Source organism: Carettochelys insculpta, chromosome 2 (genome assembly GCF_033958435.1).
Source record: "Carettochelys insculpta isolate YL-2023 chromosome 2, ASM3395843v1, whole genome shotgun sequence".
NCBI classification, from domain to species: domain Eukaryota; kingdom Metazoa; phylum Chordata; order Testudines; family Carettochelyidae; genus Carettochelys; species Carettochelys insculpta.
The window spans coordinates 246,143,158-246,169,399 of record NC_134138.1 but is presented as its reverse complement, the minus strand read 5'-3'; the positions used below and the strand labels follow the sequence as shown (position 1 = coordinate 246,169,399).

The following is a 26,242-nucleotide window of genomic DNA, read 5'->3' as shown; positions in this document are numbered from 1 at the left end:
CGCGGCCCGCCTTAGCGCGATTGCGCCTGCGCAGCTCCGTGGCACTCCCCAGTCCGTTCAATTTAATGCGCATGCGCAGCATCCATCTTCCCAGTCTAGGTGCTTGGTACCGCCCCCCTAACCTATTCGTGGGGTCGGGCAGACGGAAATGAGGTCACGAATAACCCTGTCCCTCCGCTCCGGCGTTACTAAGCGATAGTTTCCCATAGCAACTGAAGAGACAACAGTAGGCAGATCTCTAGTGGCACCATCGTGTCAGGTGGCGCACGCGGCGCCGGGTGAGAGAAGGACAGGGCTCGGCCCGAGGGAGCGAGGGACGATGCGGCCGGGAGCCGGATGAGGTGGAAAGGGGCAGAGGCGGGAGAGGAATAGCCGGAGTAGAAATGAAGAGAGGGGGTCGGTGTGGGAGAGGGCCTCAGGAGGGGCAGCGGGAGGGAGAAGAAAGGAAAAAGGGCTGGAAGGAAAACGGCGGAAGGGAGAAAAGGAGGAGCGGGGGAATGGGAAAGCGGGGACTGGGGCGGCAGATAAAGAGGGACTGAGAAAATCACAAAGGTGAGGGCGCAAATGCGGGAGATGCGGTCAGGGTCAATACAGTGTGTGTTATCCCCAGGGCCCGCTCAGGTCAAGGATGACAGCGCTGTGCGCCCAAGAGAGCATATATAATCTCCTGCCCCGCGTGGAGGAGAAGTCTGTCAAATTCCCGAGGTATGTGGGTATGAAAGTATCAGTTTGTTCTGTGGCAGTGTCTAATACGCTTCAGTTTTTTTTGCTCACATGGGGAATTAAGGTGGCAAAGCTGTACCAAATTTCACACTTGTTATGACTTGGTGCTATTCATTATATTATTAGGTTAAAAAAACCCAAATTTAATGCGACCTTTGTCACGTTTCTTTTATAAAATAAATGGCATGGAAGTATTCATGAGCTACCAGCAGAAATATATCCAGTCGTCTCTACCAAGGGTCTGTATTGCTCCTTTGTCCCATTTATGCATCCTGCATCATTTAGATATGAAAAATGAAGCTTTTTATAGGCCCTTTCATCTTTTAATTTATTGTTTAATGTATGCCCTTGGCATTCTACAAAACAGAGAGAAAGGTGTTTCCTGCCCTGAGGAGGTTTTCATTTGAATTCTGTTGCATTACTACCTTCAAATACCCCATTGTTTTTGTCTTCCATAACTGAAAAAACATTGTCTTCACTCTTTCCTGTAAATTACACACAACATTTAGCACACAGAAGTGGACTTGTCTGATTCACATTTAGGAAGAAAGTGGGGATAATCCAGTGATAATGCAATAGAAATGTTCCAGGAGAGTGGTTATACTAAACCCTTTTCCTTGTACATTTCAAAAGCCCTACATTTGTTTTTTTTCTCTAGTTTTTAACTTGTGTAAGAAGAAATTCTGGACCTCAGTGGCTTAGCTTGCATGATTGGAGAAAGAAGGCAGATTCTTAAATGAAAAACCCAAACATTTTTGAAAAATCCTTTCATTAACTTAAGGAAATGCTAGGCATTTTTGCATATGTGATCAAATACATATGGGACCACTACAGAAAGGCAGGCAGTGGAAATTCATCTTAATCCTAAAAACATTAATATCTCTATTTTTACAAGCTGTAAGCCATGGTAGTTGCAATCTGTTCTGTCCATGCACTTTTATTCATGGTCTGGTTGTGCCTAGAAGATGGCTGTAGAGTATTCCACCATAAGCCACACAAGCAAAGTATTTTTCAGGCAAAATACAATAGTACAGTACTATTTATGTGAATTTCTTGAATCCCAATCTTCCTGTTAGTGTGAAGGTGATTCCCTGTCTTTTAGATCATCCACATCTAATTATTTTAATAAGAAGAAAGTATCTGTCTGGCATTTACAACACTTTTACTTCTGTGCACATCTTCATTAATGCTGCTACCATGACTCCTGTTCAGCTGAGCCCATTTAACCAAAGTAATTCCTTCCATTCTTTTTTGCTTAACTAGATTGTGATCTACTGTATGTTTTAGAGAGTTTGTCTGTTTGATGAAGAACACCTCCAAAACAGAAAGAGCTAGGACCACCAGATTCGTATTCAGCTTCCTCTTGTCATAACTTAAAGCAACATAAGGGTTTGGCTGTGCCAGGAAAACAGGATGTGCCTGGAATAGGGTTACTTCTCATAAAACCAAACAGAAAAGAGAATCCTCAAATCAATTACGGTACTCTAAATTGACATAAATGTCAATGCTATTGGAAACAAAACTGACTGTAGCCCTTTTTTTGTTAAAATATAATGAATGATAAAAGTTTATAGGGATAAAGAAAAATATCCTTGATGGGAATTCCCATTTTTAAAAAAAATTACTAAAAAATTAAATGGAAAAAATTAACAATCCTTTTTAAAGAAATCCTAAATAAATATTAACTTCATAAAAATAACACTGTTTTTGAAAAATACAAGCATTTAATAAAACATGTATATTTTCCTTTTCCTCCCCACTCCAGCCCTCCAGCCCTCCCCCCCAGAAAAAAAACTTATGTAAGGACCTGAGCGACAGCATGTAAATCTGCTGGGTTTGTTTTTTTTTTTTTTGCCTTTACCATACTCAGAAATGTATCACATGCTGTTGGGTGATCCCTTACTTAGGGTTTTGCCATTTGGGAGGACTGCACAGTTTGTTCTCTGACTTTGTCCAACTAATACTCAATTTTTTATCTGTTATAGTTATGTATTAGTATTGTTAACAAAAAATAATTTATGGGTACTACATTTTGATACCACACGGATCAATATCTTCACAACAGATAGATGTGCCCGTAAATCTACTTGCCTTTTGTTGTTGTTTTCATTATTGTTCCTGTTTAGGTTTCTGTCACCCAAATAAGCATTCCTTTGAACAAAGTAAGTTGGGTTGTGTAATATGATGAGGCTTCTGAGTGTAGCTAAGGAAATCAAACCAGAGTATCTTCGCTTAAATCCAAGCCACTTACAGCCCCAGGTTGGGATTTCCTTCTCCTTAAGGCAAATCAAATCAGCCACAAAAGTACCTCTGTCAGCCCCTCTGGCTAGCCAGAAGCCATACAAGCAAACCAACGGGCTTCTCAGCTGCTATGCTAGCCCAGACCAACAACCCCCAAACTGAGGTGAAAGGTTATTAAACCTATTTCACCCAATCCACACAGATTCTTCCAGGCCCTAAAGGGTCCAGCCACACTCCCTAGTCAATATATACTTGGATCTTACCCCCAAAAAAAGCCATGCTTGCCCAAATCCTTTAGATCTAAACAGCTAAAGGTTTATTTACAAAGCAAGCAAGAACAGGGTTATAGAGAAAAATTATTAAAGCGATACTTTACATACATTGGTTACAGTTACTGATGTAGGCTAGCGATGTTCTATGCTAATTCTTGAAAGTCTACCCCATAAGGGGTATGTTTCCAAGTTATATAGTCTTAGTTACTGGAGAGTTGGAGATCTGGTGAGCTGAAGTCAGCATGCTGGAATGTGGACCCTTGAAACAGGAACGTGAACAAAGACAGAAAGAAAAGACAGACTTTCTCCAAGATGGACGCTGCTAAGTCCTTTTTTAGTTTCCAGCTGGGGAGGGAAAAAGCCCTTTTCTCTTTTCATCGGGCACTGGAGAGTCCAGATCCCCTGATTTAGGTAGGTTGTTGTGGCAAACTGCCATTGGACGAATCCCAAGAAACAGTCCCAAACTTCTGATATGTGTATTGGCTGTGTAAGCCTTTATTTTAGTCCAACACCCTGGCTGGAGAGACCACCAACCATGCCTCCTATTGTGTATCTTAGCTCTAAAATATTAACAATACAACTATGGAGCTAACACCTACAAACATGGCACAGACATATAAGTAGCATACATAGACTCAGGGCATCCTCAGCTTTCATTAGACGCCTTTCACGGCCCCCTGGCACACTGTTTGGGACCAACAGATACAATGGACACATAAAACGGCTTCCGTATCCAATATACAAGTCCAGTCACGTGAGAGGGTGCTGTTTTCAAGAAGAACCCTATTGTGTTACAGATATGACTTCTGGGCTCTTAGACCTAAATCTGCATTCACTGAAGCCAGTGACAAAATTGTCATTGATTTTAGTCAGTCATGGTCAGCCCTATGATGTATAAGAAATATGATATTAGAACATAGAATTTACTGCCTTAGCTCTGACTAGTGGTCCTTTTAGTTAGCATCTGGTAAGTAAATGGTCAAGGGCCCCTCTTTTATATTCATGTGGGGGCAGGCGCTGGGATGGAAGTTGGGTACAGGAGATAGCTCTGAGTAGAGGATTGGGAAGTTGAAGGGGGTGGAGTCTCTTGGAGGGAATTAGAGAAAGGAGGGACTTGTGACCTGAGGCAGGGTCTGGGAGAGCGTTGGGAGCAGGAAAGGATTCTGACCTGGAAGATGGATGTAAGAGAAGGTGCAAAGAGTTTGGGTTGTGACCTTGGGAAGGGATGCAGGGGGGAGTTCCAGGAAATGTAGGGTGCTTGGAGCATGGGAAGGATTGTGGTGCCATGTTGCATGCTCTGGCCAGGAGGCACTTGCCTTAGGTCACTTCCAGCCAGCAGCACAGCAGGACCCTTGCGCAGGCTGCCTGGCTGCTGCATCCCCACATGCTGCTGAAAGCAGCTGTCTGCTGGGACCAGCTTTTGGCTCTCTGCACAGCATGCCTCTTTGGGGGCCGGTTTCTGGCCAGTGGATTGTTTTAGGGGTGGGAGCAGCAAGTGGAGATGGGCACATGCTGTACATAGACAAGCACACGGGCTCCATCATCTGACCACTTTGAGTGGTGTGTGGGGTCGTGGTGGCTCTGCGCAAGGATCCCCCTGCAGGATATTGGTGGCAGATGTCATTGCCGAGCCTTTGGCCATTATCTCTGAAGACTCTTGGAGATCAGGAGAGATTCCAGATGATAGAAAAAGGCAAATGTACCCATGTTTAAAAAAGGAAAGAACAATCCAGGGAACTATAGACTGGTCATCCTTACCTCAGTACCTGGGAAAATAATGGAAGGGATCCTCAAGGAAACCATTTTGGAGCACTTGGAAGAGGGGTAAGTGATCAAAAGTGGTCAACATGGATTCACCAAGGGCAAGTCATGCCTGACCAATCTGATTAGCTTCTATAATGAGGTAACAGGTTCTGTGGACATGAGGAAGTCAGTGGATGTGATATACTTTGACTTCAGCAAAGCTTTTGATACAGTCTCCCACAACATTCTTGACCATAAGTTAAAGAAATATAGATTGCATCCATGGACTATACGATGGATAGAAAGCTGGCTTGGCAGTTGGCCCCAGTGGGAGTGGTCAGTGGCTCCATTACTGGATGGCGTGCAGTTTCAAGTGGAGTGCCCCCAGACTTGGTTCTGGGGCCAGTATTGTTCAGCATCTTTATTAATGACCTGGATTGCATCCTCAGCAAATTTGCAGATGACACCAAGCTAGGGGGAAAGGTAGATAAGTTGGAGGGGAGAGATGGGATCCAGAGTGACCTGGATAAATTGGAGGACTGGGCCAGAAGAAATCTGATGCAGTTCAACAAGGAGACGTATAGAGTCCTGCAGTTGGGGCGGAAGAATCCCAAGCATTGTTATAATTTGCGGACCAACTGGCTAAGCAGCAGTGCAGCAGAAAGGGACCTAGGGATTATGGCGGGTGAAAGGCTGGATACGAGTAAACAGTGTGTCCTTGTAGCCAAGAAGGCCAACGGCATATTGGGCTGCATTAGGAGGAGCATTTCGAGCAGATCTAGAGAAGTTGTTGTTCCCCTCTATAAGGCACTGGTGAGGCCACAACTGGAGTATTGCATCCAGTTTTGGGCTCCCCAGTTATAGAAAGAACGTGGATGTGCTGGAGCAGGTTCAGCGGAGGGCAACGAAAACGATTAAGGGGCTGGAGCACATGACCTATGAGGAGAGGCTGAGGGATTTGGGTTTATTTACTTTGCAGAAGAGAAGACTGAGGGTGATTTAATAGCAGCCTTCAACTTCCTGAAGGGCTGCTCTTAAGAGGATGGAGAGAAACTGTTCTCAGTGGAGACAGATGGCAGAACAAGGAATAATGGTCTCAAGTTACAGAAGGAAAGTAGTATGTTGGGTATTAGGAAAAACTACTTCACCAGGCGGGTGATGAAGCACTGGAATGCATTGCCTGGGGAGGTGGTGGAATCTCCATCCCTAGATGTTTTTAAGTCCCAGCATGACATAGTCATGGCTGGAATGACTTAGTTGGGGTTGATCCTGCTTGAAGCAGGGGGCTGGACTTAATGACCTCTTGAGGTCCCTTCCAGCCCTGTGATTCTATGATTCTGTGATACTCTGAGCTGGATCTGAATATGTGGTGGGCCAGATTTAGCCCACAGGCTGGATTTTGCCTGCCCCTGCTGTAGTTATATGCTCAGTTCTGGAAAGTTCCATGATGTAGTTGAAGTCTGCCTTCAGAAACACTGGATCATAATTTAAATGATATTTAGACAAAATATAATGAAGTTGATATGTTAATCTTGCTGGACTGAAGACCTGAAAGAAAAATGTCATTTTAAGATGCAAATGATTTAAAAGGAAGACCAACAAATGTGTATAAAGCAAATTTATGCTTTTATCTCATAAACATGTCTATCTTTTCTTATGCATTTGTGGAATCACAACATTTATTCAGATAATAACAATAGACAACTGCAATTTATATATGTCTGTGTGTATAATACGTCCTGACTTGCAACTGCTTTCTGATTATTTTTAACATTAAAGATATATATCAACATTTAGACCATCTGTGAAACTTGAAATACAAGAAAAAAAAGCTCCATGGAAAACTATGGGACCAGCAAAAACTGAAGTACCATCTCCAAAAAACTTTCTTCAGAAACATTCGAAGGAGCCAAAGCTACCAGAAAGTATGTTTTTGGCATACATACATGAAAAGTAACATGATGTTTCTTTTATTTTTACAATTTGTAATAGTATTGAAAGTGAACTCATCAATCTGAAATCATCATATTTTTGAAGTTTAAAATAATTCTATATACTAGACTGCCCGTGTGTTCTCTGTAGCATTTGCAATTTTATAATCATTGTTCTACTTCTTTAATTTTTTCTGCCTTCTTTTGCTGTGTAGAAGTCATCACAAACAACAAGGGAAAGTGACTAGCTGACTGGAGAACAGTACAACTGATTATACACAGAGCACAGTCAAATGCACAAACCAAATTGAAAATAGAAAAAAAAATCTCTTCTGGTTATAGTCATTTGAGAGATTAGTTGTAATAATCATAGGTACTCTACTTCTTTAGACGGGGAAGATGGGGCTTCTGGAAGGAGAGTTTCCTTCCGGGAGATCCCTGTGGGCTGCACATCTACACAGCTACTGTGGAGTCTGCAAGAGCTTCTTCCAGACTCTGAATCCTGTGGCCATATGCTAATGAGGCTCAGGAAATTTACATCTGCACCTCATTAACATCTTCAGGGCTGCACAGGGCATGTGTAGATGCAGCCTATCTGTAAAACTAATTATTCCTTTCTAAGTGGAGTACTTTGCATTTATCCTTATTAAACTTCATCCTGTTTACCTCAGACCAGATCATTCTGAATTATGACCCTATCCTCCAAAGCAGTTGCAACCCCTCCCAGCTTGGAATCATCTGCAAACTTACTAAGCATACTAATACTAATACTAATGCTAATATCTAAATTGTTGACGAGGATATTGAACAGAAGCGCTCCCACAACAGACCCCTGTGGAACCCCACTTGTTATGCTCAGTGAGCATGATTGTGAACCATTAATAACTATTCTCTGACTATGGTTATCCAGCCAGTTATGCACCCACCTTATGCTACCCTGTGTAAGTTGTATTTACCCAGTTGATTGATAAGAAGCTCACAATACTGTATCAAATGCCTTACTAAAATCTAGGTATACCACATCCACAGCTTCTCTCTTATCCACAAGACTTGTTATCCTATCAAAGACAGCTATCAGATTGGTTTGGCATGATTTGTTCCTTACAAATCAATGCTGGCTGTTACCTATCACTTTATTTTCTTCCAGATGTTTGCAGATGAATTCCTGAATGACTTGCTACATTATCTTTCCTAGCACAGAAGTTAATCTGATTGGTCTGTAATTTCCTGGGTTGCTTTTATTTCCCTTTTTATAGATGGCCGTTACATTTGCCCTTTTCCAGGCTCCTGGACTCTCTCCAGACTTCCAGGACTTTTCAAAGGGGATAGCTAAAGGCTCAGGTATCTTCTCTATCAACTCCTTGATGCATTTCATCAGGCTCTGGTGACTTGCAGACTTCTAACTTTTCTAAGTAATTCTTGATTTGTTATTTTTTTATTTTGTCTTCTAAACCAGTGTATCCCAAACTTAAAACATTCACGTATCCCTTTCAGGACTTCAGCCTTACCAGCGTACCCTTCTCCCAGTGCTTATCTCCTGATTTTTAGTTATTTATTTTCTGCCATGTACCCCTGGAAATCCTTTTGCCTACCACCGGTGATACAAGTACCACACTTTGGCCATTTCTAATAAACGGCCCGAAATATGCTAATGAGGCACACATGTAAATTCCCTGCACCTCATTAGCATAAGGTCACATGAACTCCAGACTCCAAAACAGCATGTAGACGCGCGGCCCCCAGGGGGTCTTCTGGAAGGAAGTCCTCCTTCCGGAGTCCCCTTCTTCCCCAAAGACCCCTTCTGGAAGACGCCCCCAGGGGCCACGCTTCTACATGCTGTTTTGGAGTCTGGAAGAGCATCTTCTGGACTCCAAATCATATGACTTTATGCTAATGAGGTGGAGGGAATTTACATCTGTGCCTCATTAGCATATTTTGGGCCATTTATTAGCATGCCACTTTTGGAGAAAGTGGCATGTGTAGAAACAGCCTTTGGGAAACACTGTTCTAAACCTACCTCCTTCCCACCAGCATTCACTGTGTAGGCATTCCTTCATCAGGCTTCTTGGTGAAGACCGAAACAAAGAAGTCATTAGGCACTTCTGTCATTTCCAAGTTTTCTGATATTGTGTCTCCCTCCTCACTGAGCATTGGGCTTACCCTGTTTTTTATTTTCTTCTTCTAATATACTTATAGAATGTCTTCTTGTTACTGTTTATATCTCTAGCAAGTTTGAGCTCATTTTGTGCCTTTGCTTTTCTAATCTTACCCCTGCTTACCTGTACATTGTTTGCTTATATTCAGGCACTATAATTTGTCCTAGTTTTCACTTTCATATGATTCCTTTTGGTTTTTGAGATCATGCAAGATCTCCTGGTTAAGCCAAGACAGTCTTTTGCCGTACTTTCTATCTTTCCTACACAGTGGAATAGCTTGCTTTTGGGCCCTTAAAAATGTCCCTTTGAAAATTTTACAGCTGTCTTCAGTTGTCTTTCCCCTTAGTATTGCTTCCAGTAGGAACAAGCGCTTTGGAAAATAAAAGCATTACACTCTACTATTCTGCCTCCAGAAATGCAGCTAAAGGGACTGAAGCAGACCAGTAGGCCAAATTAGAGGCAGGGGCTAAAAGCTGTCCTGACTAGGGGCTAACTAAAGAAAGCTAGAGAGGGAGCAACAGAGACCCCCTGAGAGATTGCAGCAAGGTCTGGTGACACATCTAGACAGGTAAGAGAAGGTGAAACAGCCAGTATTGTCTGAATGAGGCTAAATTTTCAGTGTTAAATAAGAGTAACTGTTTCACCAGGCTTGGGTGCTGGTCCCGGTTAGGTGCATCTTACAAAGGTTGACATTAACACATCCTGGGGTTTCTGTGTGAAGCAGAGGTGAGACAATTGAGGTCCATCCAAACTCTTGGGTTTTTTTCTCCAACAGTTTCTTGGACATCACCGTTAAAAGAGAACAAAACTAAGGGCTACCGGTTACTGGTTCTTATTTAATATGATATGTATGGATGATACTTGTAGTGTAAAACAGAGAAGTCAAATCACAATAAATACTCTTGAATAGTTGTTGGAGCAGGGAATATCTCTAGGACCTTCTGAGATGTAGAGCAAGCAGCTCTCACTATGAACCTCAGGGATGTTTTAAACATAGTCAAATCCAGAAAACTGTATGATCTTTTTGGCTTGTGTTTATATAGCTTATGTTTCTTGTAGCCTGCTGCTACCAGTAAATCCGTCATAGGCTTCCCAGGCATGCACATCTGAAGTAAAGGGTGTGAACTCTCCCATGGATTAGAAAGTGTTTATTTTGTGCACCTCTTGTTTTGGTTGGGCAAATTTGCTTTTTATTGGATTCAGTCTGGAAGTTTTGGTTTTTTGCCTGATGTTCTTTGGATGTCCCTGATCATTCCTTTGCCTTGTTTAAAAAAATAAAGGCAAGAAAGCTTATTAGTTTATTTAACATGCATTGATGTTTTCTTCACTATCTGATGCAATTGTTGGACTGAACTTCTTAGACGAAGGACATCCCTTATGCTAGGTACACTGTGAAAATGAGAATCTTGGATGATGGTATCTTCAAAGAAGGAGAAATCACTTACTTTGAAATTCTGCTTCGCTACTGATCTAATATCCCAGGCTTTTTCTTACTTTCCCATCTCGTAACCGTGTTTGGGGGTTTCATTTCTGAGGGATTTTGCCTGTATGGATATAGTTAGTGAATGTGTCACAATTTTGCTCAAAAAAGAGTGAATCGAGTGCTCCACTGCGTTATACCACTTTATTTGTAGAGAAGATGTTCTACATGGTGGTACATGTGGATAGATGTGGTAAACTTCAAAAAGTTTGGCTTTGACAGCTCCCAACCAGTCAGTCTAAATGCATGAGACCAAGAGTGAAAATCTTGTGTCACAATCAAAGAAGCAGAATTATGAAGAAAGTGTGTACCATGAGGTGTAGTGCCTAAAGTTAATATGTCAAAAACTGAAGGTATTACAAATAAAATAGCTGCTGTCTTGAATGACAGTACTTCTACTGTTGGCCTTTTACCACAATCCATTGAACAGAAACATACTTTAATTAATTGTCAATCACTAGTTGTGGCTCAGATAGCTGGTTGGTTATTTGGTACTGCCTCTTGTCTGGCTTCCAGCTGTCTCTGCAGTTGACTAGTAGCTGAAAACAAGGATAGCCATCACTACGGTTTTGTGTAGATTACAACAATTTGTCGACAGACGTTTTTGTTGGAAGATGTCCTCTGACAAAGCTTCTGTCAAAAGATTGTGGCCAAATTACCAAGCAGATCACAAGAGCAATCCACTCTGTTAACAGAGAGCAGCTGGACTGCCCGGATGCTCTCTCAACAAAACATCCAACCGGAAGCACAACAGACAGGGCTGTCTGGTGTCCCAGAAGCCCTGTTTGTCGACAGAGGTGTTATGCCTTGTGGGAAGTGGGATAAGACTGTCAACAAAAGTGCTGTGTTCTGTCGATTTACTGTTGACAGCCACCTTAGGAATCTGGACATTCCCAGGGTTTTGTGGACAAAACACTTTGTCGACAAAACCCTGTAGTGTAGACATAGCCTACAGTTTTCACTAGTGGGATGCTGCAAATCAAGGAGGAAAAACAAATTACCTTCCGTGACTGAAACTCACAATAAGACAGCATGGCCCAGCAGCCAGCCAGTGAAACAGGGAGCAGGTTCATAACTTTGGGAGGCTGTGGTAGTGGGGTATGGGAACCAACACCCACCTTGTCCACCAGGTCCCAACCCAGGGCCCTGTCAGTGGTAGGGTTGTCTGCCACCAGCTCAGCAGGGATCCCACCAGAACAGGCTGTTTTGGTAAAGCTACTGTTCTTTCACAAAATTTCCCTGGATTACTTCCTACCCAACTTTCTAGCGCTGTGCTTTTTGTGTCTCCCCACTTGGCAGTGTCCCAGGCTGGGGCATCCACATCTGTTTTGCTCTGACTGGTGTCAGCACCCTGGTGTACTAGCAGTTCCTCTTCAGGAGCTGCTGTAGCCTTTCCTTCACCATCAGCAGTCAGCCCAGACTGAGCTGCTCTACAGGCCTTTATATGTGCTCTCTAGCTGGAACATGTCCATCAAAGCTGAGGAGGCAGGGCCTCCTCAACTAGGGCTACGTCTACACGTGCACGCTACATCGAAATAGCTTATTTTGATGTAGCGACATCGAATAATGTCTACACGTCCTCCAGGGCTGGCAACGTCGACGTTCAACTTCGACGTTGGGCAGCACCACATCAAAATAGGCGCTGCGAGGGAACGTCTACACGCCAAAGTAGCACACATCGAAATAAGGGTGCCAGGAACAGCTGCAGACAGGGTCACAGGGCGGACTCAACAGCAAGCCACTCCCTTAAAGGGCCCCTCCCAGACACAGTTGCACTAAACAACACAAGATCCACAGAACCGACAACTGGTTGCAGACCCTGTGCATGCAGCATGGATCCCCAGCTGCCGCAGCAGCAGCCAGAAGTCCTGGGCTAAGGGCTGCTGCACACGATGACCACAGAGCCCCACATGGGCTGGAGAGAGAGCGTCTCTCAACCCCTTGGCGGACCCCGCTATTTCGATGTTGCGGGACGCAGATCGTCTACACGTGCCCTACTTCGACGTTCAACTTCGAAGTAGGGCGCTATTCCCATCCCCTCGTGGGGTTAGCGACTTCGACGTCTCACCACCTAACGTCGATTTCAACTTCGAAATAGCGCCTAACGTGTAGCCGTGACGGGCGCTATTTCGAAGTTGGCGCCGCTACTTTGAAGTAGCGTGCACGTGTAGACGCAGCCTAGGTGAGCAAGGTTAACTGTTGTAGACCCTGTTTGGGATTATTATGACCCATCATAGATGGAAAATATAAATTAAGTAGTAAAATTCTCCTACAGCTAGCAGAAAAAAATATGGATCAAGTTTTACACAATAGTACTTTTACATGGATTCTACACAGTGACAGAGAGGTAGCCATGTTCATCTGTATTCTAATAAAGCAAACCAGCAGTCATGTAGCACTTTTACCTAATAAATTATTCTGTTAGTCTTTAAAGTGCTACATGACTGATGGAATTTATAGTGTAAAACCTGATCAGAGGTCGTGTAAATTTTCTGTAGGTTTTTGGTCTTTTGCTAGCCAACAAACTTTAAATAGTTTTTCATTACAGTAGTTCCCCAAGCCAATCTTACGTTTTTAATCTAGTTCATTTTCATTTCAGCACTGTGCATTTTTTCTTTCAGTTGTAGTTGTTTATCCTGCTTCAGATATCTGAGAATGCTGATACTGGAAAATTACTTACTGCTTTATACTTGCTACATGGGTGTTTATATGCTTAATTCCACAGGAAAAAGAGATGAAGGAAGAAAGAAGATACTAACAGTACCATCAGTGCCACATGTGACAGATCACCCACTTATGGGAATTCAAAGTAAAAAGAATTTCATAAATACAAATGCAACAGCTGTTATCATGGGAGTGGCTAAGAAGCCTCAACCTATTTGTGTTGACAGGAAGCAAGGAGACAAATATTTCCTTGAAACGTCAGGTCTTGTCCCAAAATACATTAATAAAAAGGTATGTTTTGTAAATTACAGGAGAAGGTATACGTGGGTAGTCTAACACTTTCATTTTAAAAACTGCTTCTGACTTTTTCTGAGAATTTGTAATACTCCTTTGTTTGCATCAGATATTGGAAATTTATTAGGGAGAATGCACTAGGAGCCATAGAAGAGCCTTTTAAAAAATGATGAACCTTTATTCATGTTTGCGTTAGATTTAAGCTCTTGAATATTCTCAGAGGGGAATCAGGAGCATCCAGGAAGCACCAGGTTCGCGGTAGGACAGCAGTCCAGCTAACAGCAGAATAGCAGAGCTTCCACAGCTAGGGTTTTTGTTTCTACTCATTGTGCACATTCACACATACCTTGCTGCATATAAAAATTTATGCCACACATGGGCTACGTCTACACGTGAAGCCAACATCGAAATAGGCTATTTCGTTGAGTAACGTCTACACGTCCTCCAGGGCTGGCAACGTCGATGTTCAACTTCGACGTTGCGCGGCACCACATCGAAATAGGCGCTGCGAGGGTACGTCTACACGCCAAAGTAGCACACATCGAAATAAGGGTGCCAGGCACAGCTGCAGACAGCATCACAGGGCGGACTCAACAGCAAGCCGCTCCCTTAAAGGGCCCCTCCCAGACACAGTTGCACTAAACAACACAAGATCCACAGAGCCGACAACTGGTTGCAGACCCTGTGCCTGCAGCATGGATCCCCAGCTGCCGCAGCAGCAGCCAGAAGCCCTGGGCTAAGGGCTGCTGCCCACGGTGACCATAGAGCCCCGCAGGGGCTGGAGAGAGAGCATCTCTCAACCCCCCAGCTGATGGCCGCCATGGAGGACCCGGCAATTTCGACGTTGCGGGACGCGGATCGTCTACACGGTCCCTACTTCGACGTTGAACGTCAAAGTAGGGCGCTATTCCGATCCCCTCATGAGGTTAGCGACTTCGATGTCTCGCCGCCTAACGTCGAAGTTAACTTCGAAATAGCGCCCGACGCGTGTAGCCGCGACGGGCGCTATTTCGAAGTTAGTGCCGCTACTTCGAAGTAGCGTGCACGTGTAGACACAGCTATGGATGGAAAAGATTAGAACGTTGCTGAAGCCCCTCACTTGCATACAGTGATAGCTTGACTTTCTTGTCAATTTTACAACTTCAGCAAGGAGCTATGGCATTCACAAGAATGACAGCCAACAGTCAGGATGGCTGTGTCAACACAGCAAAATGATCTCAAAATAACAGCAGTTATTTCAAAATAACTTTGGCAGCATCCAAACAACACACACACTATTTTGAAATAAAATCAAAATAGCAGGTGTGTTGTTCCAGTTCCAGTAAACATCATTCCACAAGGAGTAAGGCCTATTTCGAAATTGCTATGTTAAAATAGGTGCTTTTAAGACATGCTATTATGGGCTCCAAGGGCACTATTTTGAAATAGCGCTATGGATCTGAAAATGCTATTTCAAAATAGCTGTGTGCTATTTTGAAATGCATTTTGTGTGTGGATGCGTTATTTCAAATCAGCCATTTTAAAATATCTTATTTTGGACTCACGCTGCCATGTAGACCTAGCTTATAAGTTATACTGTGTAGCATTCCTGGTCAATGCAGAAACAATGTTTCATGTCGTTCTGGAGCAATCCTCTATCATTTCAGGAGTGGTGTTTGCAGTCTTCTATTGTAGCCCCGGCTTTTCATTCACTGGATGGTTGTTGTGGCACACACCCAAGGAAACAAAGCAGAAAAATGAGATTCTCAGCCTTCAGGGGACCCTGAGCCACTAATGTAACAAAAAAAGTCAAATTGAAATATTCACTGTTTAACTAATTGCAAAACCTCTACAAAGTGTAGTTTACATTCCAGAGTGTTACTAGGATATGTCTCTTCCTGATATATTTGCATAGTATCCATAAATATCAGCTGACATCTAAATAATCATATCTTATGAAATGTGACATGGACATTGACTGAGATTAATATCCTTATGCGCCAATGTACAAAAGTTGTGTAAGACTGAGTGAAACCACTGTACACTATTTTACCCAATCACAAACTTTTTTATACAAATGAACACCTGTTCTGTGTCAAACAGGAGCTGCAATTTATCTTTATACGCTAAAACTTGCAAGAAATGTAGAACTGCTGTACAGAACAAGATGTTTATCTGAAAAACCTTACAAAACATCACAAAGGAAATTGTGTATATTATGTTACCCTAGCTGCTAATTTATGCAGAAATTTATATTTGAAACTATACTAGTACTTATAACAGCTTTGAAAGACCCATTTTGAAAGTAAATTTTAGTATGTAAAGTCACTTTCCCGTCAAGAGCATTTTTGTATGTTTCATATATTACCTACACAATTCATAGGAACATCATGCCCAATAGCTGGGCAATTGAGCAGATACAATGGAAGGAGTTATGCAATGGCCAAGCAAGGTCACAGTCCTCCCTGCACCACTTGGATCACAGACCACAGCAAAGATGGTGGGGAGAAGGTGAGACCTTGACTGCCTCCTGCACCAGATCTATCTGAGTGGAATGAGAAGTCTAAAGGATGATGTAGTGGGTATGTCTCCCCTGCACATCTGAGATCTTCTGAAGGAACTGCACCTCCTTGAAATATAATCCTGCCCAGAGAAATTGCTGGGGTAGTATATCACTCTTAGTGCAAAACTATGACTCTGAGGCATAACTGAGACCACGTGCAACACATTGTGTTAAACATTTTGACTTTTTATATGACATATAGAGTTATACCAAAAATTTGCATACATGGAATGCAAAGAAAGGCATGTGTCAAAGTATGGCATTTGATGTCATGAATATATAGATATAAAATAGTTGCACTATAGTTAACTGGCCTAAAACTGTGAGATCTGAAGGTTTCAATTTTTTTTACTTCCTTCTTGTTTTGAGGCATTAAATATAAAATTGATGAGAATAATTTTCAGAGTTTGGACAGTCTACAGAAGAATCAGGCCTGTTGCTTTTCAGAGAATAGCCCTGACATTTTTTTATTTTTCCATCGTAAGAACCAGTATTCAAAGTTAGATTTGTACATTTGAAATGCCATTGTTGATAATATTTATATCATATTGTTCATTGATTTCTTCTTATAAGTTTCTATAGGGAACTTTTCCCTTGACCTTTCAGGATTATGGTCTTACTCCCAAATATGTAATTAAACGAAAGGAGGAGGTAAAGAGGGCCCAAGAAGAATATGATGCTTATGTCAAGGAGACTCTGCGACAAAAAGCCATGAAACGACTCTCTGATGAAGAAAGGGAAAGTCTCCTACAGGTAAGTATTGTCATTTAGGTTTCATAGGCTACGCCTACCCTTGCCCCGTACTTCAAAGGGGGTATGGTAATCAGGGTGATGGGAGATTACTAATGAAGTGCTGCACTGAGTACGCAGCACTTCATTAGGCTAATTCTCCCAGTGGCAACTTTGAAGTGCCTACGCTTTGTAAACAGGGCATGCGAGCACTTCAAAGTTTGACACTTGGAAGTTGCCGGGGGGAGGGGGGAGAATTAGCCCAATGAAGTGCCGCATGTTCAGCACAGCACTTCATTAGTAATATCCCATCATCCTGATTACCATGCCCCTTTCAAAATACAGGGCAAGTGTAGCCATAGCTGTAGTGATAACTATAAAAGACAAATTAGGTTTGTATTTCTGTGTAAGTAATAGGAAAGTATACAATGCATCAAAGTACTGTTGTGTGTAAGAAACGATGTTTTTAGGTTGGCTAGGTTTTCACTAGGTGGAGCTCTAGAATAATTATAGGTAGGGCTGGACAAACAGTCTGATCTGACTCAAATTTCAGAGATTTGGGGTACTCTGAAGTTCACTTTTACAAGTGTCCTCCCATTTTTGGATCCCGTCCATCGTATCTTCAGTGATTCTCCAGGCAGCTGCGGAGATCCAACACCAGGGATTCAGCTGCAGGATTAGTGCCTTTTGAGTCGTAGATAAATACAACTTCCTTTTTTGGCCAAATTCATGACACCCCTTGTTTAATGGATAGTGTATTTAATACAACATATATTCCAAAGTGTTTTTCCAGATTTAAATAATACTGTAAAAAGTATTAGATAACAAATAATATTAGAGGGAGAGAGAAATAGAGAGGTATAGGCATGGGAGAAAAAATGTTCTCAGGTGAGACTTGAAACAAGGTGTGAGATAGGGAAATATAGACAGGAAGACTGTCAAAGATAGCAGGAGCTTTTAACAAGAAGGCTCATGCACCAATAATGGCAAAATTTTGTGAAGCAAAAGAGAGAAGGTCACTACTGTTTCTCAGCTTACACCATGGTTTGTGAAAGTGGTGAGTCTTTTATTTGTAGTTTCACAATAAGGCCACATCTACACAACAAAATAACTTTGAAGTTGCTTACTTTGAAGTAAGCAACTTCGAAGTAGAGAGTCTACACACAAAAGCACCCCCCCTTACTTCGAAATAGGCTCCCCTCTACTTCGAAGTAAAGCATATACACACGGTAGCCCCTACCAAGTAAGGGGCCAGGAAATGATGCAGGTAGGGGGTTTTATGGCCAACAAGCCCTTCTGGCTCACAGCCAGCCAACGCCTTAAAGGACTCCTCCCAACACCCCCACCCTGCATATGCTCAAGGCTGCCAGGCTGCAGACAGCAGGGCAGATTACGTGCTGGGGAGAAGAGCTGACCAAGATGCCTGCACAGACGCTCCCTGAGGAGGATCTCCTCCCCACCCTGGCCAGCCTGCTGGCCATGCTGGTCAACGTGCTATTTCAGTGGTGCTGCCAGGTTGCCCGCATGGGACCCAGCCTCCAGGCCCTGGCCACAGCCCTGCTGCCCCTCTTCTGGGTCCCCCGATCCAGCGCCGGTGGGTCTTCACCACCAGCACCGAGTGGTAGCACTGGCTGGAGCTGGAGGACTCGGACGACGAGCAGTAGCTGAGGAACTTCAGGATGACCTGCCAGACATTCAAGGACCTCTGCCACTGGCTCACCACAGTCCTCCAGCACTGGGACACCCAGATGCAGCCAGTGTTCCTGGTGCAGAAGAGAGTGGCCATTGTACTGTGGCGGCTGGCCACCCCCAGCAGCCACCGGTCCATCGGACACCAATTTAGAGTCAAGGCCACCATCAGAGCAGTGCTGACAGAGGTGAGTCCGGCCCCCACCACAGATCCACCTTTGGGTGGGGGATACTGGGGACAGGGAAGGGAGCCCTGGCAGGGAGGGGAGAAGGAGGGGCCTCACGGTCTGGCATTCATGGATGTGTCTTCTTTCCACCCCTGCAGGTTGTTTGAGCCATCAACACAGTGCTCCTGCAACACATCATCACCCTGGGAGACCTGGATGCTGCCCTTGCCAGGTTCATGGACCTGGGGTTCCCCAATTGTTTTGGAACCGGGACAGGCCACACATGACGATCTGGGCTGTGGACCACAGTGGGGGCACCTACATTAACAGGAAAGGGCACCACTCGTTGATACTCCAGGCTCTGGTGGACACGAGGGGCCGTTTCCTGGATGTGTGCGTGGGGTGGCTGGGCAGGGCGCCTAATGCCAGGGTGTTCCAGAATTCATGGCTGGGACACCAGATGCAGGAGGGCACATACGTCCCCCCGCAGGAGCTCCTGCTCAGGGCATCACGATGCCCCCATGCATCGAGGCTGACGCCGCATACCTGCTGTGCCCGTGGCTCATGCAGCCCTATACCAGACGCACCATGCCAGCCCAGGACACCTTCAACGGTTGCCTCAACTACACCAGGGCATAGTACAGTGGGTGTTTGGAAGGGTGAAGGGGAGGTTTCATAGCCTCCCAAACACCCCCTCGGTGATCACCGCCTGCTGTGCGCTCCACAGTCTTGTAGAAGGTAGGTGGGAGCCCTTCATGCAGGGCTGGGTTGCGGACCCTGGGGCTCAGGTATGAACAGCCGCCCGCTATCCCATGCTGCGAGGCCCAGAGGGATGGGGTCAGGACTGGGAGGCCTTATGCCAGGCCTTTACGCAGGGCCTGCCCTGGCCCTCCCAGCCACACTCCACACCACAGGCTCCTCCAGTCCTCACGCTCTCTCCCCGCACCGCTCTCCCACCATGCATCAGGGACTCAGGGTTAAGTTGGAACATCACATTTTACTTTGGGGAATAAATATATTTGAGAAAACAAAACAGAATGTGTCAAACTCTTTTCAGTGCACGGGGGAAACAGGCCACAGAGAAGAGGCAGGGGGCTGAGGGGGAAGACTGAATTTGGAGCGGGGCTGGGATGGGAGAAGGCTCAGTCACCCACTGGTGTGGGAGGCCAGGAGCCACAGCAGCCGTGGCTGCCCCAGCCAACCCGGGTCCAGGGCCCCATTCAGGGCTGGGACCACGGGTAGGGGTGGGGTGGGGGTGCCACGCACTCAGTTTCCACAAGGTGTGCAGGGAAGGCCACAGGGGCAGGCGCACCTGCCCTATCCAGGAGCTACTGAGCCAGCTTGATGCAGGCATATGGAGACAGGTCCGCCATGCGGTGGCAGCCTTCAGGTGGGCTGTAGGCCAGGCTGGCCGGGGTGGGAGGGTGAGTGAGGCTGGCATTCAAGGCCTGGGCCATGGTCTCCAGGCTGCCAGCCAACCTCACCCACACCTGCTCCATCGCTAGCCAGTCCTGGGGCACCCCAGTCAGCTCCTGCATGACTACCTGGTTGGCAGCTTCCTCCTTGTCCCGCCAGCACTTTCTCAGTGAGGCGCAGCCGCAGGAGGATGCAGGCTGGGGTGATAGGGCAGCATCCTGGTCCCCTGCGGCTGTGGCCTGCTCTGAAGGGCTGTGGTGGCTGCCCAATGATGGACCTGTGGAGACCGAAGAGGAGAGGGGGACAGCCTGTGAGTGCTGGGTTCCAACCCTGGGGGTAGGGTCGGGCTGCTGCTCTGCTGGCCCCCACCTCACTCCCCTGCCACCCAATGGCCCATGAGCCCTGTGGGATCCCGGGTGCCCAGAGGTTCCCACCTGGCAAGGGTTGGGCTGTGTTTGCTCCCCCATCCCCAGGTGTGTGGGCTGTGGGTCTGTTCTTGGGGGGAAGGGGGAAATCCCTGGTCTTTGTGACATCCCTCTCATCCCATACCTACTGGCTGCAACTTCCCAGGGCTCAGGTGGATGAGGCACAGCTGGGTGTTCCGGAGGGGAGGGCGATGACAGGGGTCCCATCACTGAAGCCCTCGTCATTGCCCTCGGTCTTGGTGGGCCAGTTCTTGCGCAGTGGGCTGGTGGTGCCAGAGGGGCCCACCTCCTTGTCAGTGTCCCCAAGGAGTGGGGACCAGTGGTGCCAACAAAGTGCTCCAGGGTGACCACCTCTTTCAGCCCCAGTAGCCTGTGCAGCTCCCTGTAGTGGGAGCAGTGCACAGACCATGCCCCCAACCGGGTGGCAGCATCCCAGGCTTTGACATATGCCAGCCTAAGCTCCTTGACTTTCATCATGTGGCTTCGAGTGACGATCCCCCTGCCCAGCCTGTGGAAGGCCTCTTCATTTCTCTGGTGGGCACCAGTTTGCTGAAGGACCTCTTCCTCCCCCCACAGAGCAAGGAGGTCCTTCAGCTCTGCCTCAGTCCAGGAGGGTCCCCTCCTGGCACGCCCCTTGCCTTGTCACTGCAAGCCCTTGGACTCGTCATCTGGGGACCAGGAGTGGGGGGGCCCTGCCATGCTGCCACAGTGGGCAGGGGGTGCAGACGCTGGGTGGTGCATCAAGCAGGGGCAGTCTGAGTGGGAGCTCGTGCTGCACCTGGTTGTGGCAAGCTCTCAGCTTTCTGCCTGGGGTTGCCGGGGAGCTGGTTCCTGACAGGCGGCCAGCGGGGACCATAGTGCCCAGAGTGTCTCTGTGCTCTAGGGGGGGCCGCCACGATGGTGGACCCCTTACTTTAAAGTAGTGAGTGCAGAACATCTACACACATCCCACTTTGAAGTTAAACTTCAAAGTAGGGCACTACTCCATTCCTGGGATTGGAGTAATGACTTTGAAGTTAGCCTCCCTTACTTCAAGGTTAAATTCAAAATAAGGAAAAGCATGTGTAGACACTCTACAGGCTACTTCGAAGTAGCCTCTTTCTTCGAAGTTAACTTCTAAGTAATTTTGTAATGTAGATGCAGCCTAATAGTTATTACAGAGGAAGTTACTTGACAATCCAGCCCATAGGAAGGATTCAGCACATTGTTATGCTGCACCAGGAACAGTCCAGAGAGAGACTTTGACTAACTTTTGGGCTCAATGCTTCTCCAGGGAGGAAGTAAACTATAATTTACATTGGCGTCCGTGTGAACATTCCCATTGTTTTCAGTGTTTTAGGATTAGGCCTGAATTGCAGACATGAAAGGTGACACTAAATGACAAAAAGTAATGACACTTTTAGGACGGTTTAAGAAATCCTGTGTACATTTTCATGATTAAATACAAAATAGGAAAAAGTTCCTCAAGTCTTCTGACTTGTTACTATACATACATTTTATTGGCTTTGACTGTAAAGAAAAACAACATTACAAACCAGCAGGTAAACAGGCCCAAGTTTGATCTTTAGATGCACATGCTGCCATAGTCCTCTTTTAAAAGTAATTTATGGACTACGTTACCAGAGTATCATTAGAGTTTGAAAATAGCTATAACATATAAAGCCAAAACATGCATAGACACACAATAGCTATAGCAAGTCTTGTAATGCCAAATGTAGTCACTTTAGAATGCCGTTTTAAATCTGTATTAACTTTCCATTTAAATAAGTGTATTGTTCAGATCATGCTGCATATTTTAACTGGCCATCTCAAATTCATCTTTGTTATTACAGTAAACTCTGTCCTAACTGGCATTTTATCATCCAGAACTCTCAAATAACCAACATTTTAACTTTTTAACATTTTGCTTTATTTCTCAATTTTTATTACCAAGAACAGTTGTCAATATATTTACAGTGGAAGAGGTTACTAAAAATATAAACGTCCATATTTTAGTTACGTTTTCCATGAGTACAGTATAATGAAAGTAAATACATATAAATATAGCAAATACAGCATAAGTTTACAGTGTACAATACTACTGTTGTTATTAAGCAAAGTACTCTGAATACATTTTTGTTTGTTTCTTAATATCTAATCATGTTTTTCTTTAGTGTTATGCTTTGCTAGGTATACCTCTCTGTTATCCAGAATATTTGAATATCCAGCAACCTCCCCTTCCCAGGGCTGCTGGATATGAAAGAGTTTACTTATGTGATTAGTGAATTATGCTAATTTATTTGACCCCATTAAACAGTATCCGGCTGTTAATCAATTTTAACTTCTGTTGATTGTTATTGGGAAGTGAGCAAATATCACAGGGCAGAATGCTTGTTTGTTAGATACATATGGCCTTTCAACAAAATAAGTTATTCTTCTAAGTTTTCCTTTTCATACAACAAATTTAGGGTCTGAAAAAGAATTGGGAAGAAGTACATCATGAGTTTCAGGGCCTTTCTGTAGAAATAGACACCTTACCAAAGAAGTTCCATAAAGAAAGGCTGGAAGCACAGATGAAACAACTGGAGCATGACATTAATATAATTGAGAAGCACAAAATTATCTATATTGCAAATAAGTAAGAACTGCCTTGGAAAGAATTTTTTTTTTTACCTTGAGAAGAAAATGTAGATGCCTAGAAGAAAGAAGTGAAACATGTCCACATTATTCAGAGAAAGAGAAATAGCTAATTTATAAAAATAATGGAATTTTACATGTTACATTTAAAGAATTTTTCATCTGTATAAGTCACATATTTTTTCAAATAAAATCTATAGTAGTTTAATTTTCAATGAAGAAATTGAAGTTTTATTTATTTTTGTAAATCTGGTTTGCCTATGAAAGTTATATAAAAGACTGTTAGACACACTTTTGAAACAGAGAACTTCTTTGTTGACATGGAAATGTGGGGAACTTGAACTAATTCTTCTTAAAAGTGAATTTGGTGAAGACATTGAAGTTGGAAATGGCTTGCATACTAATTATTAAATAACTGTTAATAATGGAAAGGTTTGAATTATTCTATTTAGAAACAGTTTGGTTTCCATATCATAAATTTTGCTTTATTTCTCAATTTTTATTACCAAGAACAATTGTCAATATATTTACAGTGGAAGAGGTTACTGAAAATATAAACTTCCATATTGTTACCATGAATAGTAGGATATACTCTGCTCATGAATTATGATTCCATAAGCCTGTGATATATTTGTATCAGGAAGAATACTTTTTGTTGCTTCCATTATACAAATCGGCTGTGTATATATGAGCCCCCTCCTTTCAGAAGGGGCATGTTAATGAGGGAGTTCAAAAGATGCTAATGAGGTGCTCCATGAACATGCAGCACCTCATTAGCATAAGGGCAGCCACAGCTATTCAAAAGTGCCACTTTCGAATCACGTGCCGCACATGTAGCCGGGGACCTTTTGAAACAACCCCCAGGACTTTGAAAGCCCCTTCTTCCCATTTGTTTTGTTCTTCCCATTTGTTTTGGGAAGAAGGAGCTTTTGAAGACTCAAGGGTCATTTCAAAAGGCACCTGGCTACACAGGTGGCGCTCAATTCGAAAGCAGCACTTTCAAATCTCTGCAGCTGCCATTTTGCTAATGAGGTGCTGCATATTCATGGCAGCACCTCATTAGCATCTTTTGAACTCTCTCATTAACATGCCCCTTCCGAAAGGAGGGGGCTCATAGAGACACAGCCATAACATTAAAATGAAACGATGTTACAACACATGGGCCATGATTTGCACATAATGCAGTGTTGCATTTTATAAACTACAATTGCATTTTGTGTAAAAACTAAAATTTTGCTTCACCCTTCCTGCTGTTTGTTTTCCACTTTAACATATAATGGTCTGTTTGTGACATTGCATCATATCTTTAGTACCTAGCTATTGTGCGATCAGCGATAAAAACTGACTTCGTGTAGCACCAGGAACCAGGAGTCTTTAACCCCAGCCCACAGGACTCTAAGAATATGTCTACACAAGAAAGAAAAACCTGCAGCTGATCTATGCCAGCCAATTTGAATTTTTGAGGGTTGGGCTGTGGGGTTGTTTCATTCATGTCAATCACGGGGTTTTCGTTGCTGTGTAAAAAATGAGGTAGCTCCATCTTCCCACCCCATCACCTGCTAACAACTCCCAGAACTAGAGCTGAATTCTGAGAACTCTAATCCTGGAATCTGATATATGGATAGCACGGTTGATTCCCCATCGTGGCCTTTTGAGTGTAGGTGTTGGGGGCTGGCTAGTCAAATAAAACACTGTTAGACCCTGTCTCAGCAGTTCCCAGAGACAGAAAAATTTCCTGATTTCACTTTTCCTTGAAATCAGTCAGTAGCTGCCACCACCAAGTGTACAAAATCCCCTTTCCAGGAAAGAAATCACTTGGAATCTCTTCCCTGAGGGCAAAATCCCCAACCTCCTTTTCCCAAGGAGTTGGACATAAGTAACAAGAGTTCCCCCCAAAAAAAAAATTCTGTGAGCTGTCTGGTAATGTGTCTGTGGCCAGACATATAGTTTTAAACTCCTGTAGTACACAAAGGATCAATTAGTACAGATTGAACCTCTCTCATTCAGCACCCTGGTGAGCTGACTGGTGCCAGACAAGAGAGTTTGCTGGCTTGTGGGAGGTCAATATTGTCTAGCACATCACCACTTGCACTAGTTACTGGGCTCTTGGAACACATTTAGGGGTAAATTATAGCTAAACAACAGCACAGAACAGAGCCAGGACTGGTGGTTGTAAACAAACTTTATGGGACCATGGGAAACTTGGTCACACGCGTGATAAGTAGTTGTCCAGCTAACTAAAATCATGGCAGATTACAGATGTTGCCAGATGAGAGAGTTCTGGATTAGAGATGTTCAGCCTGTACTTGTTCAAAAAGAAAAAACACTTTTATTATTAAAAAAGACTATCTCTGCTAGTATTATAAATGGCTTAGTGTTAAGAAACATGAGCAAAACAAAACACAGGGAGTTTTCCCTGGGTCAGATTCTTGGTTACAGGAGAGAACAAAAGAAACAAATAATCAGTTCAGATTTCATTTCCAAGCCCCCAAACAATGAGAATAATAAACCTTATGTAACTACCTAAACTTTCTCCTACTCACACTTTCTGATGAGCCCAGGGGATCTGTTCTGGAAGAGCTCATTTCTTCCCCTCTTTTTTGTGTTTCTGTTTTCTAACAAAAGGAATGCTGCTGTGATTCAGTTTCAGGTCTGAATTTTTCTGCTAGCTCCTATTGGCTCTTTGCCACCTTCCCTTAAATGTCCTCCCTCAGTGGCAGATTAGTTTAACCCTCTCTTAGCTCTCCAGGTAAGTTTAGGCTTTCCACTGCAACTCACATTCATAACTGCGGACTACTAGAGATCCTGACTAGTCCCCAGTCTCTATTTTAGCAGATGCACAGGGAGAAGAAGTTGTCCATGCAACTGAGTTCTCCCAGCCTGTGACTCCTTTTCCTGCAATGCCTGCCTCTACCACCTGTCTTCTGGAAACTTGACACACGAGTCTCAGTTTTGCCATTTGTCTTGCCTTGGACTCTGACCTCCATATCAGGGCCTTGACTGACTCTTGCTCCAACCACTAGTTCAAATTTCCAGAGCTCTGCTCAATGGCTCCCCACTTACATGTGCCAGCCCATTTATACTTACCTGGGGTGTCCAGGTAAAATCACATTCTACCAGCCCTCATTGACTCAGATACAGCTGACTGCTTGAG

At 44.1% G+C, this 26,242-nt stretch overlaps 1 protein-coding gene across 3 annotated transcripts; it reads left to right on the top strand.

Annotated features, from left to right (window-relative positions):
* The first annotated feature begins 143 nt into the window (after positions 1–143).
* ENKUR (enkurin, TRPC channel interacting protein) lies at positions 144–23,469 on the top strand. 3 transcript variants are annotated; one of them, XM_074984889.1, is made up of 6 exons: positions 144–278; positions 611–705; positions 6,759–6,904; positions 13,272–13,501; positions 16,653–16,799; positions 22,920–23,469. In XM_074984889.1, exons 2-6 carry the CDS (start codon positions 629–631, stop codon positions 23,091–23,093), a joined length of 774 nt encoding a protein of 257 aa, XP_074840990.1. In that variant the 5' UTR covers positions 144–278; positions 611–628; the 3' UTR covers positions 23,094–23,469. The 3 variants fall into 3 exon arrangements, with proteins under 3 accessions (XP_074840990.1, XP_074840989.1, XP_074840991.1); XM_074984888.1 differs by having other exon boundaries at positions 212–341; XM_074984890.1 differs by lacking the exons at positions 144–278; positions 611–705 and adding an exon at positions 8,167–8,251 and having other exon boundaries at positions 6,771–6,904.
* The last annotated feature ends 2,773 nt before the right edge of the window (positions 23,470–26,242 follow it).

Coding starts and splice junctions, on each gene's coding strand:
- ENKUR (XM_074984889.1), top strand. CDS start 629: ATGACAGCGCTGTGCGCCCAAGAGAGCATATATAATCTCCTGCCCCGC. Junction 706..6,758: donor AAGTCTGTCAAATTCCCGAG/GTATGTGGGTAT, acceptor TTAACATTAAAG/ATATATATCAACATTTAGAC. Junction 13,502..16,652: donor CAAAATACATTAATAAAAAG/GTATGTTTTGTA, acceptor TTGACCTTTCAG/GATTATGGTCTTACTCCCAA.